The sequence below is a fragment of the Clarias gariepinus genome, chromosome 26 (genome assembly GCF_024256425.1).
Source record: "Clarias gariepinus isolate MV-2021 ecotype Netherlands chromosome 26, CGAR_prim_01v2, whole genome shotgun sequence".
In the NCBI taxonomy this organism is placed as follows: Eukaryota; Metazoa; Chordata; class Actinopteri; order Siluriformes; family Clariidae; genus Clarias; species Clarias gariepinus.
This window is the reverse complement of record NC_071125.1, coordinates 20769224-20785128: the sequence shown is the minus strand read 5'-3', so window position 1 is coordinate 20785128 and position 15905 is coordinate 20769224. Positions and strand designations below refer to the sequence as shown.

Sequence of the window (15905 nt, the reverse complement as noted above, 5' to 3'; positions counted from 1 at the left end):
AAGACTTGAAATATATAAGTCTGTGTTTCCTGAAAATATCTAATATATGAGTTTCACTTTTAGAACTGAATTACTGAAATAAATAAATAAATAAATAAATAAATAAATAAGAAAACAAAATATCATCATAACACAAAAATAAATACAACCAAATTAGTAATTACTATCACTTTGGTTCGAAATCTGGAACTAGTCCCATGTTGTTGTATAAAAGGCTTTCGCAAATTCATTTTACAATCCGAGCCTGTAGTCATAGTGGTAAAAATCCTGCTGTCATCTGCCAAAATAGCTCTGTGCCAGGCCTCATTCCTAAAGGGTTAATGGGGGTCAAAAAGAAACAATTCTATTCTGCCAAATGGCTTCTCGCTGTCCTTCACAATGATTCAGGACCATTCTCTTCTCGCTGTGTTATACAGAGTAGAAAAGGTGTTTCCTGAGGGTTTTTGTAGGTCAGTGCTTCATGATAAGTGTATTCATCTACAATGGAATAATTGTGTATCTGGCGAAAACATGTTGGCACTGACCTCCTCAAGGCCCCTGGGTCCTTTGACTCGCTCCTGAGCTCTAGATACTGCCGGGGAGGAGTATTCAGGTGCTTGTGCAGGTTTTATCTCAGTTTTCAGGTTTTTACTTTGTCTTTATGGATTGAATAACTCTTGATCATTCTGTATACCACTTATCCTGTACATGGACATTGGAGGCTTGAAGTGTATCCCAGGGGACTTAGGCAGTAGGTGCATGTCTTTGGACAGTGGAAAGAAACCCACAAGTACAGGTACAGTAAGAAACAGGAAAAGGTAAAAAAAAAATAGAAATATTATAGCTGTTAGTGTTCTATATCACTGTCTGCATGTGAATATGTTAAAACAGTATGCTGTATTGCAATTTTTTTTTTTGAATGTTGTACAATCGGAGATTTGATAAGAAAAAGAATATTAAGAATAAAATCCTGATAGCCATGGAAGACTTATTGATAATGCATTCAGTATAATAAACTTACTGGGAAAATAAATACAAGGATATTTTGTTAAATATTAGCATATTTACAGTCTGTACAGATTTTACAAGTTACTCAGGGTCAACCTTGGTCTATAACATTTTATAATTTACTTGTTATATTGTACATTGTGTACATTAATTAAAAAGGTTAATAATAAAACCTTAAATCTTAACATTTTTATTAACCTTTTACCTTTTTTAAGAAACCCACAACGCATAGGAAGAACATGCAAACCATGTACTCCATGTACACCGACCTGAAGGCATGACTTAAACCCTCAACCCTAAGGTGCGAAGCCACAGTTCTAACCACTATGCCATCATGCCACCAAAAGTCAATGCTGGCTATTGATAGAATTGTATCAGAAGACTTAGTGAACCACAGCCTACTGTGTATGGGGCAATAGGCTGGAAAAGAGTTCAAGGTTGTTGATCCACCCTGCAAATTCCTTAGATCTTAAGTCGATTGAGCCACCAAACGAAAAAGTTCGATCCACGGAGGCATTATGCAGAGAACGCAAAGGATCCACCAGTAACAACCCAGTGCCAGACCCCGCAGCACACCCTATAGAGGTCGTGTGGGGGTCATGCCCTGGGAGGCCTGAGCTGCTCAGATGGCACGAGGAGAACCTAAAACCTACAGTAGGTGGTTTTAATGTCACTGGTTTTAAAGTTTCTACTGATCAGTGTATAGTCGTGCTCAGTGTGTGAATGTCTCCCTCTAGTGGACGTTTTTATGTGCACATTAAACCTGCAACTTGCCAAGTGGCTAAAATTAGTTAGTGACTGAGTAGTTTTTTTTCCTGCTTGTCATTGAGGGAGGGAACACTGATCAAGCACAACACAGGAAGTGATGTTGGGAAACTGAATGAACTTGTTTCTCAGGTCATCTGATATGCTGACTAAATTTTTAAGGAAAAATATTAGGCACTGCTCCAGCAAAAACAATCTACAAATAAATAAATAAATTAATTAATTAAAAAGTTGCTTAGTAACAAGATCAACAACTACAACATGTGTATAAAGTCTAACATATTTAGATCAAATGATTTTACAGGGTAAATATTGTTTATTTAGTTTTTATATAGGTTTATATTGTTATTGTATTGTTATTATTTATGTTATGTGGAAAATAAACAGTATCTGCAGCAGGAATGGAACCCAGACCCTGGAGGTGCAAGACAACAGTACTAATATAGACTGACAGTATTATTATTTTTATTATTAGTAGTAGTTGTCATAGTAGGATTGTTGTTGCTGTGCTATCTATCTATCTATCTATCTATCTATCTATCTATCTATCTATCTATTTATGTTTTCTTGTCTCTTTTTCAACCGTTTGCTTATTTATTTATAGCAGGTATGACATCATCACAGCACCTCCTCTTTTCATTCTGCCGCTGCTTGTCCTGTCTGATTAATCATTACCCCTACATCATAAATCAGTTATTCATACAAAATAACCTATGAGAAATATATGAAATATCCCCAACATAGGATTTACTAAGTTTATGTAATTATTATTGTAAAACTGCTCTCTGTTTTTAACATCTTTTTCATCATGGCTTCCTGGCAATGATCTGAGATTTGTTTCAGCCGAAATGAAACTTTGAGTATTATAAAGAGACACAGAGATCCGGTCAGTGATGAGAGATTCACTTCGATGAGGAACTAAAGCAACTGCAGGTACAGTAAGAAACAGGAAAAGGTAAAAAAAAAATAGAAATATTATAGCTGTTAGTGTTCTATATTACTGGCTGCATGTGAATATGTTAAAACAGTATGCTGTATTGCAATTTTCTTTTTTGAATGTTGTACAATCAGTGATTTGATAAGAAAAAGAATATTAAGAATAAAATCCTGATAGCCATGGAAGACTTATTGATAATGCATTCAGTATAATAAACTGACTGGGAAAATAAATACAAGGATATTTTGTTTAAGTTACTCAGGGTCAGGGTTACTATTTAAGTTACTCAGGGTCAACTTTGGTCTATAACATTTTATAATTTACTTGTTATATTGTACATTGTGTACATTAATTAAAAAGGTTAATAATAAAACCTTAAATCTTAACATTTTTATTAACCTTTTATTTTATTTAAATACAAACATCTAATGTAAACTGTAAACAGCAATGACATTACTTGTATTTCTCTCTCTATATACTGTATGTAATCATAAACATCATGAGAAACCCAGGTATAATATACTGTTTATTTTTATAAACATATTTCTAAAAAAATTACATTTATTTTATAATGTTTAGTAGTACAGTCATAAACGTATGATCCCTTACTCACTTATCATCTATACCGTGTTATCCTGTACACATTGTAAAAAAAATAATAATAATAAAAAAAAGCCACCTCAACATAGAAAAGATTTAGCAATAAGTTGCACAGCTTTTTAAAGTTTACTCAAGTTTTAGAGCAAGATGCTGGCCAAACAAAATATTTCACATTGCTGAATCTCAATTCAAAAAAAAAATTTAGTTGACTCAACTTGTAACTCAAATATTTAAGTCAGCTCAAGTGGGCTTGTGGGCTCAATTAATTATATTTCTCTAGGGTTGACTTTTCAGCCCAACTTTTCTTCTGCTCAAAAGGGTAAATTGCCTCCTATTGTAGTACACTGATGTTTTCTACAAAACAAGTTGGCCTAACAATACCCCAACAATTAAAACACACAAACATTACTTAAAAAAAGCTTTATTTTTCCTAAACTAGTCAAAGATAAAACAGTGATTTGTCTAAAACAAGAGAATACAGGCTCTATTTTGCTTATAGGTCCGTAAAATACACCAGATGTGTATCACTCTCTGACTAATTCATTTATTAGTAAGTCTATCTATCTATTTATTAGTGTCTCTCCAAGTCCAATAATAAACGCCTGAATGGCTTCATAGGTGTCCATTCATCCAGTCCTATTGGAATGTAATGTTCAGAGCACAGACCTGACCAATCATCACTCCTAAAGCTGCTGCACAGTCCGCCAGACCGTCAACGACTACAGTGCCCTTGTTTAAGCACCTTGTTCGTGCTCCTCCAGTAGCTCTAAAAGACCCCAATCCCTCACAGCAGAGCTCTGGTTAAATAGAACAAGAGAATTCCTGTAAAGACAAAGAACATAAATTACAAAGAAAATCTACTTATGATAAAAATAAAATATATTACTCAGTTCAGTTTTTATACAAATAAGTTAACCGATATAACACTCGTAGGTAAGCATTTGCGACTCTGAAGCCAAACTAAGACGGACATTTTTACATCACCTGACCTACCGAGTACTGAAGCGCCGCGACTCCTTAACTGTTAAACACCTTTTCTTCTTCTCGAACTTTCGTTAGCTGAGCGCTCGTGCGGCCGTGTACGCTGTGGCTGGGCACAAGTCAGACAAAGTGTGGGGGTGGGTGGGGGAAGATAGAAACGGTTACGAACGTTTATCTCGTTTACCTCATGTACAGTGCGGTAACAAGTTAGTTAAGTTCAGCTCAGTAATGTCAGAGCGCCTCAGTATAACAAGAAGAGGAAACCCTCTGACCTCACGTATATAACGCTAACTGTATAAAATACATGTAAGCTAACTAAAAACATTTCGTATACAGTGTATATAAATATGAAATAAATATATAGATAGATATTTACCGAGAATAGAGAGTACACAAAACGCCCACCTTCGCCTCTTTAGTGCAGTTTGATGGCGTCAGTCCGTCGGGGGGAGGGGGGTGTTTTTTTGTTTTTAATCACGTGATTGCATGTCAGCGAACGTACATTGCTGGCCCAACTTGTTCTTTTTGTTTTTTAGTATATTCAGTCTGTGTCTCTAAAGTTTTGTTTGTCTTAACAAATACCATTGTAAAAAGTTGCACCAACAATACAATATTAATTCACTCAACGTTTACAGTATCTAGTTGGATTCTTAACTACAGTGTACAGGGTCGCCTATCCCATGAGACTTGAGGCAGATCATTACTGTGTAAATTCCAAACACAGATTAAATTGTAAAATATTTAATGTAGATATATTATCATATTCAATTCAATTCAATTTTATTTATATAGCGCTTTTAACAATGGTCATTGTCTCAAAGCAGCTTCACAAATTTTTTTTTTTTTTTTTTTAGAAAAGAAAAGAAAATATTTGGAAGTGTGTATGTGTGAGAAAAATGTGTCTAGATAATAATTAGATGAATGAATGATGAATGAAATGTCTCTGATGAGCGAGCCAAGGGTGACGGCGACGGTGGCAAGAAAAAACTCCCTGAGATGGCAATAGGAAGAAACCTTGAGAGGAACCAGACTCAACAGGGAACCCATCCTCATTTGGGTGATAACGGATAGAAATAACATCATGTGTGTTGTGCAGGTGAAAGTTCAATATAACAGAAGTTAACATGAAGTCCAGTTCAGCACAGGGAGTCAGTAGGTGCAGAGGGCAGATGGGGTCTGGATCACTGGGAGCACAGGAGCAGGTTGTGTAGCTCCAGCCATCATAAAGCAGAATCCAGCTGGAGCTAGTCCTTCTCTGGATGCCTCAGTATTCTCGCAGGGTTGGCCTTTGTCTACTAAAGCTGCCACAATCTCCAGATGCCTCGGGATGGGTAGAAAAATACAGAAAAGATGGAGAGAATTAGCGTAGTTGCCATTCAGGATAGGTGTACTGGAGTATGAGGTTATGGGATGAGTTACGCGTATGCCAGATTAAAGAGATGCGTCTTGAGTCTACTTTTGAATTGGGAAACCGTGTCTGCTCCCCGAACACTGTCTGGAAGGATATTCCAAAGTTTTGGAGCTAAATATGAAAATGCCCTGCCCCCTTTTGTAGATTTTAAAATTCTGGGAATTACCAGAAGTCCGGAGTTTTGTGATCTTAAGGAACGTGGTGGATTATAGCGTATCAGAAGACTGGTTAGGTATGTGGGAGCTAAACCATTTAAAGCCTTGTATGTAAGTAGTACTATTTTGTAATTAATTCTAAATTGAACAGGTAGCCAGTGCAGGGATGATAATATAGGTGTTATATGATCATATTTTCTGGATCTAGTGAGAACCCTGGCGGATGCATTTTGGACTAACTGTAGCTTGTTTATTGGGGATGCAGGACAACCACCTAGTAATGCATTACAATAGTCCAGTCTGGAGGTCATGAATGCATGAACTAGCTTTTCTGCATCAGATACGGATAGGATACTCCTAAGTTTGGCAATATTTCTAAGATGGAAAAAGGCTGTTTTTGTGATATTGGAAATATGATTTTCAAAAGACAAGTTACTGTCTAATATTACGCCCAGGTCTTTTACTGTCGAGCTGGTAGTAACAGTACATCCTTCTAAACGCAGGCTGAATTGTGAAAGCTGTTGTGTGCTGGTTTTTGGGCCGATGAGTAATATCTCTGTCTTATCTGAATTTAGTAAAAGAAAGTTATTGGTCATCCGATCTTTTATGTCCTGGACACACTCGGTTAATCTAGACAATTTAGGTAGTTCGTCTGGTTTTGTTGAGATATATAATTGGGTATCATCAGCATAACAATGGAAACTAATCCCATGCCTTCCAATGATGTTTCCCAAGGGAAGCATGTATATTGAGAACAGCAGAGGGCCTAAAACTGACCCTTGTGGGACCCCATATTTCACTGGCATTACATCAGACGGTACTCCATTTAGATCTACAAAATGGTATCGATCAGACAGGTATGATCTAAACCATTTTAATGCCTGCCCCTGAATACCTATATGATTTTGTAGGCGATCTATGAGAATATTATGATCTATGGTGTCGAATGCAGCACTAAGATCAAGTAAGACTAGTATTGAGATGCAGCCTTGGTCTGAAACTAAAAACAAGTCGTTTGCAATCTTAACTAGTGCAGTTTCTGTACTATGATGGGGCCTGAAACCTGACTGAAATTCTTCTAGAATGTTGTTTTCCTGCAAGAATGTGCATATTTGAGCTGATACTACTTTTTCTAATATTTTTGATATGAATGGAAGGTTTGAAATCGGTCTGTAATTTGTTATTTGTTATTTTCACAAATTAGATTTTTTAAGAAGCGGCTTAATAACCAGCTTCAAAGGTTTAGGGACGTGACCTGGACATAATGAAGAATTAATAATGTTTAGAAGTGGCTCTCCAACCGTAAGCATCACTTCTTTTAAAAATCTGGTTGGTATTGGGTCTAACAGGCATGTTGTTGATATAATAAATATAATTTAATATGTGATGAAAACTAAGTGTATATGTAATATAATATAATATAATGTAATATAACATAATATAATATGCAATATAAACTAAACAGTTCGGATTCGCAGTATTGGCACAGTAATCTGCGGGCTTTAAATACCAACTTGTACAAATATATACTCAGCAAAAAAAGAAACGTCCTCTGACTAACTGTTTTTACTTTCAGTAAACACTAAAAGAGTAAACACCATAAGACATAAACTAAAAATGTTTCACAATGTGTCCCTGAATGAAGGGAGGCTCAAAATCAAAAGTACCAGTCAGTATCTGGTGTGGCCACCAGCTGCTTGAAGTACTGCAGTGCATCTCCTCCTCATGGACTGCCTATTGTGGACAGTCTGAGCACTGATGGAGGGATTGTGTGTTCCTGGTGTGACTCGGGCAGTTGTTGTGGCCATCCTGTACCTGTCACGCAGGTGTGATATTCGGATGTACCGATCCTGTGCAGGTGTTGGTACACGTGGTCTTCCACTGCGAGGATGATCAGTCGTCCTTCCTGTCTCCCTGTAGCGCCGTCTTAGGCGTCTCACGGTGCGGACATGGCAATTTATCGCCCTAGTCGCATCAGCAGTCCTCATGCCTCCCTGCAGCATGCCTAATGCACGTTCACGCAGATGAGCAGGGACCCTGGGCATCTTTCTTTGGGTGTTTTTTACAGTCGGTAGACAAGTCTCTTTAGTGTCCTGTGTTTTTAAAACTGTGACCTTAAATGCCTACTTTCTGTAAGCTGTTAAGGTCTTAACGACCATTCCACAGGTGCATGTTAATTAATTTAACATGCATGGAAAACATTGTTTAAACCCTTTACAATGAAGATCTGTAAAGTTATTTGGATTTTTACAACATTATTGTTGAAATACACAGTCCTGAAAAAGGGACGTTCCTTTTTTTGCTGAGTATAGATCACATTTTTATGGTTATATTTTGTGACCTTACTTTCTCGAGTTGTACTTACAGTGTTGGCTGAATGTATTGAGAGGAAAGTGAAATTTGATGTTTTATTGACAGTTAAAATAATAAGAATAATTTTATATTTAATGGAATGAATATGATCAATATTTAGTGTGAATAGTAATCCTATCTGCTGAATCCGGTGGGGCATCAAGTCAGAATGACATCTATAGTCCTCGGGTATCAGTCGCTCAATCCATGCCTGCTTGATAGCTTCCTAAATACAGTTTCTCGACTGCTTCTGCTTTCTTCACCACTGCGTCCATTGCAGTTAAGTCTAGAAAACAAAACAAACAAACAAACAAACAAAAAACCCTCTTCCAAAGTGCGTTTGACTAATGGCACTTAGTAAGTAACCTAGCAACCCAGTGTAAGTATCTATCCAGTGACGGAAACTTCAAAGTACTTTTTGTAAGTCGCTCTGGATAAGAGCATCTGCAAAATGCCTACATGTAAATGTAAATCTAAGCTGAGCACTATTGTCACATTGTCAGATTTTAACTTGTTTTTCAGTCCTAAGACAGAGGGAGCTTGCCTAGAACTAATTAGTGACATCATCTGTTTTGTGCACAGGGAGAGCTATAATACATGACACATGTTGTCTTAATACTTCTGGCCGCTGCTGTAGATCCTTAAGATAAATGTCATATTTTCATATTTTTATATGCAATATATAATAATAATGCACTTTACACTATTAGAGTTGTTTTTTTTAACACCAGTGCCTAATTGTATTTCAATGGATTAAAAAAAAAAATACATTATATGTATTATGCAAACAAACAAACAAACAAACAACAGACAGATGGTTCAGTTCATTTTTTTTTTTTTTAGGTTTTGGAAGTACATATAGTTAAAAATATATAAAATACACCACCAATATATCTATATTCACAACTATGGCGACTTCCAGCAGTCTTCTGTGTGAAGAGCAGCTCCAGTGTGCAATCTGTCTTGATGTGTTCACCGATCCAGTGTCTACTCCATGTGGACACAACTTCTGTATCTCCTGTCTCAAGGAATGCTGGAAAAACAGTTCATCCTGTCAGTGTCCAGTTTGTAAGCAGGACTTTGCTTCAAGGCCTGAGCTTCGTGTGAATACATTGATCTCAGGACTGGCTGCTCAGTTCAGGAATAAGGGTCAGGTGAAATCCAGCAGCGCGGCGGAGCAGCTCGGCTCCGTGCGTACAAAGGTGTTGTGTGACTGCTGCATGGGAGAAAAGCTGGAGGCTCTAAAGTCCTGTCTGGATTGTGGTGTATCTTACTGCAGCATGCATCTGATGCCTCACAGAAGTGCTACAAAACTTAAAAAACACAAACTGATGGATGCTGTGAAGAAGCTGAAAGACTACATCTGCCAGAAACATGAGAGACCCCTGGAGCTGTACTGTAGAGAGGACCAGATGTTTGTGTGTGTGTTCTGCGCTGAGGGAGACCACAGAACCCACAGCACTGTTCCTATAGAGGAGGAGAGTCAAGCAAAGAAGGTGAGAAACATTAAGGCATGACACACGAAGAACCTTTAGCCAGAGATTCCTTCTTAAATTCTTGAATCTTACTGATCAAAAGGTGTTGATTTATTTTCAAAACATAATAAACCAAGTGATAATAATTCTGACTGTTAATGCATGTGTTTATTACAAAGTCTATTTATCTATATGTCTATCTATCTATCTATCTATCTATCTATCTATCTATCTATCTATCTATCTATTTACAGTATCTATCTATCTATCTATCTATCTATCTATCTATCTATCTATCTATCTATCTATCTATCTATCTATCTATCCAATTCAGTAACTATCTATCTATCTATCTATCTATCTATCTATCTATCTATCTATCTATCTATCTATCTATCTATCCAATTCAGTATCTATCTATCTATCTATCTATCTATCTATCTATCTATCTATCTATCTATCTATCTAGTTATCTATCTATCCAATTCAGTATCTATCTATCTATCTATCTATCTATCTATCTATCTATCTATCTATCTATCTATCTATCTATCTATCTATCTATCTATCCAATTCAGTATCTATCTATCTATCTATCTATCTATCTATCTATCTATCTATCTATCTATCTATCTATCTATCCAATTCAGTATCTATCTATCTATCTATCTATCTATCTATCTATCTATCTATCTATCTATCTATCTATCTATCCAATTCAGTATCTATCTATCTATCTATCTATCTATCTATCTATCTATCTATCTATCTATCTATCTATCTATCCAATTCAGTATCTATCTATCTATCTATCTATCTATCTATCTATCTATCCAATTCAGTATCTATCTATCTATCTATCTATCTATCTATCTATCTATCTATCTATCTATCTATCTATCTATCTATCTATCTATCTATCCAATTCAGTATCTATCTATCTATCTATCTATCTATCTATCTATCTATCTATCTATCTATCTATCCAATTCAGTATCTATCTATCCAATTCAGTATCTATCTATCTATCTATCTATCTATCTATCTATCTATCTATCTATCTATCTATCTATCTATCCAATTCAGTATCTATCTATCTATCTATCTATCTATCTATCTATCTATCTATCTATCTATCTATCTATCTATCTAGTTATCTATCTATCCAATTCAGTATCTATCTATCTATCTATCTATCTATCTATCTATCTATCTATCTATCTATCTATCTATCTATCTATCCAATTCAGTATCTATCTATCTATCTATCTATCTATCTATCTATCTATCTATCTATCTATCTATCTATCTATCTATCTATCTATCTATCTATCTATCTATCTATCTATCCAATTCAGTATCTATCTATCTATCTATCTATCTATCTATCTATCTATCTATCTATCTATCTATCTATCTATCTATCCAATTCAGTATCTATCTATCTATCTATCTATCTATCTATCTATCTATCTATCTATCTATCCAATTCAGTATCTATCTATCTATCTATCTATCTATCTATCTATCTATCTATCTATCTATCTATCTATCTATCTATCTATCCAATTCAGTATCTATCTATCTATCTATCTATCTATCTATCTATCTATCTATCTATCTATCTATCTATCTATCTATCCAATTCAGTATCTATCTATCTATCTATCTATCTATCTATCTATCCAATTCAGTATCTATCTATCTATCTATCTATCTATCTATCTATCTATCTATCTATCTATCTATCTATCTATCTATCTATCTATCCAATTCAGTATCTATCTATCTATCTATCTATCTATCTATCTATCTATCTATCTATCTATCTATCTATCTATCTATCTATCTATCCAATTCAGTATCTATCTATCCAATTCAGTATCTATCTATCTATCTATCTATCTATCTATCTATCTATCTATCTATCTATCTATCCAATTCAGTATCTATCTATCTATCTATCTATCTATCTATCTATCTATCTATCTATCTATCTATCTATCTATCTATCTAGTTATCTATCTATCCAATTCAGTATCTATCTATCTATCTATCTATCTATCTATCTATCTATCTATCTATCTATCTATCTATCTATCCAATTCAGTATCTATCTATCTATCTATCTATCTATCTATCTATCTATCTATCTATCTATCTATCTATCCAATTCAGTATCTATCTATCTATCTATCTATCTATCTATCTATCTATCTATCTATCTATCTATCTATCTATCTATCTATCCAATTCAGTATCTATCTATCTATCTATCTATCTATCTATCTATCTATCTATCTATCTATCTATCTATCTATCTATCTGTCTGTCTGTCTGTCTGTACATTTGATTTGGCAAAAGTAAAATTGGGATGGTAACAGTAACTCTGCTTTGTGCTTTACACAAAATATATATATCATGGAATTCAATAAATGTTTTATTAAATACTCATTTATGTGGGATTGTTTAATAGCCTGCCAGAAAACCCGGTGTGACGTTTTACATTTACACACTTGCCCAAGACTGTACAGCTTATAATGAACTAATTCATCTGTTTTGCGTCACTGTGTGATTCTGCCGTCACTGTGAGGACGTGGTGTGTGTTCAGGATGTGTGCCATTTCCAGTATTGCTAAACAAACTGTAAAACAAGTGTGTTAAGCACATAAAAAACATCACCACCTACAAGTAGTAATGATTCATTTTCACTTATCATTTCTGTATTACATGCGTTTGCTTGTTAGCTGCTTCAAATTCAAGCCACTGCTGTGTTTTATCTCAAGAAAAAAAACATGTTAGTAAAAGGTATAAATATTAAATAGTATTAATTAGTAATGACTTGGTAATAAATAAGTAAATAGACATTTGATTTTTTTTATTTGGAGTTATATCTGTGGATGAATGTTTTAAATCATACTTTGTGCGTAGGCTCAGCTCCGGATGACACAAGCAGAAGTTCAGCAGATCATCCAGGGACGAATGATAAAGATTCAGGAAATCAAACACTCTGTAAAACTCCAGAAAGTGGGTTGGAGCTTGCTGAAGAGTTTTATATATGCCTTGCTTTATGACAGGGACACATACGTAAAAACATTTTTGTCTTCTCTTAGAGAAACACAGAGAAGGACAAAGTATGCAGTACGAAGGTGTTCGAAGATCTGAAGTGCTGTGTGGAGAGGAATCTGACTGCGCTGCTCGAGACATTGAAGGAAAAGCAGAGAGCAGCAGAGTGCCAGGCTGAAGAGTTCATCAAAGAGCTGGAGGAGGAAATCACTGAGCTGGAGAGGACGGACGCTGCGCTGGAGCAGCTCTCACACACAGATGATCATCTCCACTTCCTGCAGGTCAGAGACCCTCGGATGCTCAGAGCTAATGGTGCACTTTGGCATGAAGGCTCTAATTTCTCTTCTCTCCTGTACTGTTTTGTAGATGTACTCATGCATATGCAGCTCTAAACGCACCAGGATCCAGAAGCGCCTGGGGTTTAACTGGGAGATGAGTGGGGAGACGCTGATGAGAGCTCTGTCTGAGCTTCAGAAATATCTCAATAAGGAAATGATGAAACTTACAGAAATTAGTAAGTAGTTTTAATGATTAGTAAGGCAGTTATTTTTTTTGTAGTACAGTATAGAGGCAAAAATATCACGATTAATAATGATTTTAAAATACTCTAAACGTGCAATGTTGGATTTAAGAATGCATGACGGACTGGTTAGAGGAAACAGATTATGCAGTTTTATAATATCTCAAACATAAACATATGTTAAATCTCTTAAATGGGATGTGCAATGCATGCAGTGGTGGGGTAGTCTGGGGTGTGACAACCCACCAACGGCCACTAGGGTCAAACCTGGTTATATGATTAATTTGCGTTAAAAAAATAGTAATGCGTTAACATTTTTAAATTACCGTGTTAATATTGACAGCCTTAAGTATTTTTTAACATTTTCTGACAATTAAAATTTTAGAATGTACAGTATACATATTGAGAATCCCAGATCCTCCATGCATGTTGCATTGAATGTTGCCTCTACTCTTCAATTCAGTTCAAGTTGTTCAATATGTGGACTAACAGGTCTTTTGCAAAACACTCATCTTGTGTCCTGCAATCATTTTTAAAATGATTCACAACATCTTGTTAAAAGAAAATGTCTCTAAATAGCTACGACCAAGGCTTTTCAGCCAAAAGAGCCTGGTACTTTGAAGAGAATTACCAATCAATACCAATACATTTTCACAATTTTCCCATAAAGCATCAGTGATCCACTGGCTTTGGGGGATTTCCGAGCAAGACTTTGATGTTTACACTATGTACAAACGTTTGCCTCATCTGACCAAAACAAATGTTTTAAATCTGATCTTTGATCTTTGTCATTTTTTTCTCTCTGTCATTATTATCCGTACATGCATCCGTGCATTAGTGAAGTATATTAAACATCAATGAATCATTAAGGAAAAGAATGTTCGTCATGGACTTGAAGGGTGCCATTACTTCCAACAGTATTTTTTATTTATTTATTTTTATCAAATGACCAGTTATTATTTATTATTATGTCTCCTTTCTAATACCGATTACATCTAATATCAAAATAATGGCCATTTTTCCTTTTCCACACAGAACTGAAGAACATTCAGCAATATGCAGGTGTGTACTGTATGTGTGCATGTGTGAGCTGATCATGTGACCGCAGACAGATCCTCATGATTAAATTGGTTTACATTTTTACACTTTCAGTGGACGTAACTCTGGACCCTGACACGCTTCATCCTTACCTCACTTTGTCTGAAGATAGAAAGCAAGTGGCATGTGGAGACTGTCAGCAGAATTACCCTGATAACCCTGAGAGGTTTAATCGCTGTCCCTGTGTCCTCGGGATGGAGGGATTCTCCTCAGGGAGATCTTACTTTGAGGTCCAGGTCAGAGGGAAGACCATGTGGGATTTGGGAGTCGCCCGAGAGTCCGTTATCAGAAAGGGAAAGATTACAGCCTGCCCCGAGAATGGATACTGGTCTGTGTGTTTAAGGCAGGAGACGGATTATAAGGCTTGTGAGTCTCGTTGGATTTCACTCTCTTTAAAACAGAAGCCTGAAAAGATCGGGGTGTTCCTGGATTACGAGGAGGGTCTCGTCTCCTTCTATGATGTAAAGACTAAGACGTGTATCTATTCTTTCACTGGCCAGTCTTTCTCTGAGAAACTTTATCCGTATTTTAGCCCCTGTCTCAGTGATCATGGTCGAAATTCAGCACCTCTGGTTATTAAACCTGTTAAAGAGTCTGAGGTCTAAAGACACTAAGATTACCCCAACTCTTACACTAATATTAATGTTAAACCGAATTACGACTGTGACTAAAGAAATATTGAGTTATATTTATTATTATGGAATTGTTGTTTGTTATTCTGAGGTGAATCTAAAAATAAGTGTACAGTAAGTGACGTCATCCTTAGAAGATTTGACTGGATGATTGTCTATGATTATTTAACCCTGCTTTTTAAAAGGTTGCTTTTGGCACATCTGCAATTAATGTCACTTGTAGACTGTAGCTGACTGTAATAATTGGTGAATCGTGGCAGACCACACCAACTCCGTGTCAACACATCAACATCAACAGAATGTGTAATGAAAATGAGAAAAACAATGTAAAACATCAGTGAATAAATAAATAAATAAATAAATATTGTTTGCTCCATGATTTGTGTGGTTTATCAGATACTAAATTTTGAACCGAGCGTAACTCGTTGCTCAAGCTTATTAGAATATCTCAATTTCTCCAATTAAATCTTGGTGGATGTTCAGTAGGGCTTGGTTAAGAAGACAATGTTGCATAAAAAAACAGCTAAAAAATAAGAAAATTTGTAAGATAGATGACATAAATGTAAAACCAAAAAAATCTGATCATGAACATTTGCAGTGGGCTAAAGTCACTGTATGTTTTATACATAGATAAACTGTCTTTCAGCTGCTCCCAGTAAACCATCCCATCCACATACAACTTTGGGGGAGATTCACAGGGAGTGGACTGCAGCTGGAGTCAGTGCTTCAAGAGCCACCACACACAGACGTATCAAGGACATGGGCCACAACTGTTGCATACCTTGTGTCAAGCCACTCTTAAACCAGAGAAAATCTTATCGGGGCTAGGACTGGACTGTTGCTTATTGGGCCAAGATGAAAGTAAATTTTTCATTCCATTTGGAATTTAAGGTACCAGAGTCTGGAGGAAGAGAAGAGAGGCAGAGA

General features: G+C 35.9%; 1 protein-coding gene and 1 long non-coding RNA gene across 2 annotated transcripts; one reads left to right on the top strand and one right to left on the bottom strand.

The window, feature by feature from the left end:
• Nucleotides 1-2391: 2391 nt before the first annotated feature.
• Nucleotides 2392-15345, top strand: LOC128514466 (E3 ubiquitin-protein ligase TRIM39-like). Its single transcript, XM_053488333.1, has 7 exons — nt 2392-2707; nt 9032-9684; nt 12594-12689; nt 12776-13009; nt 13095-13242; nt 14284-14310; nt 14401-15345. The coding sequence occupies exons 2-7, from the start codon at nt 9097-9099 to the stop codon at nt 14949-14951; spliced, it is 1644 nt and encodes a 547-aa protein (XP_053344308.1). The 5' UTR covers nt 2392-2707; nt 9032-9096; the 3' UTR covers nt 14952-15345.
• On the bottom strand, nt 3203-4640 carry LOC128514467 (uncharacterized). The gene is made up of 2 exons (XR_008356460.1): nt 4283-4640; nt 3203-4111 (listed from the first exon to the last, which is right to left on the bottom strand). It is a non-coding gene; the product is annotated as an uncharacterized LOC128514467 (long non-coding RNA).
• Nucleotides 15346-15905: the final 560 nt, after the last annotated feature.

Coding starts and splice junctions, on each gene's coding strand:
- LOC128514466 (XM_053488333.1), top strand. CDS start 9,097: ATGGCGACTTCCAGCAGTCTTCTGTGTGAAGAGCAGCTCCAGTGTGCA. Junction 9,685..12,593: donor AGGAGAGTCAAGCAAAGAAG/GTGAGAAACATT, acceptor CTTTGTGCGTAG/GCTCAGCTCCGGATGACACA. Junction 13,010..13,094: donor ATCATCTCCACTTCCTGCAG/GTCAGAGACCCT, acceptor ACTGTTTTGTAG/ATGTACTCATGCATATGCAG.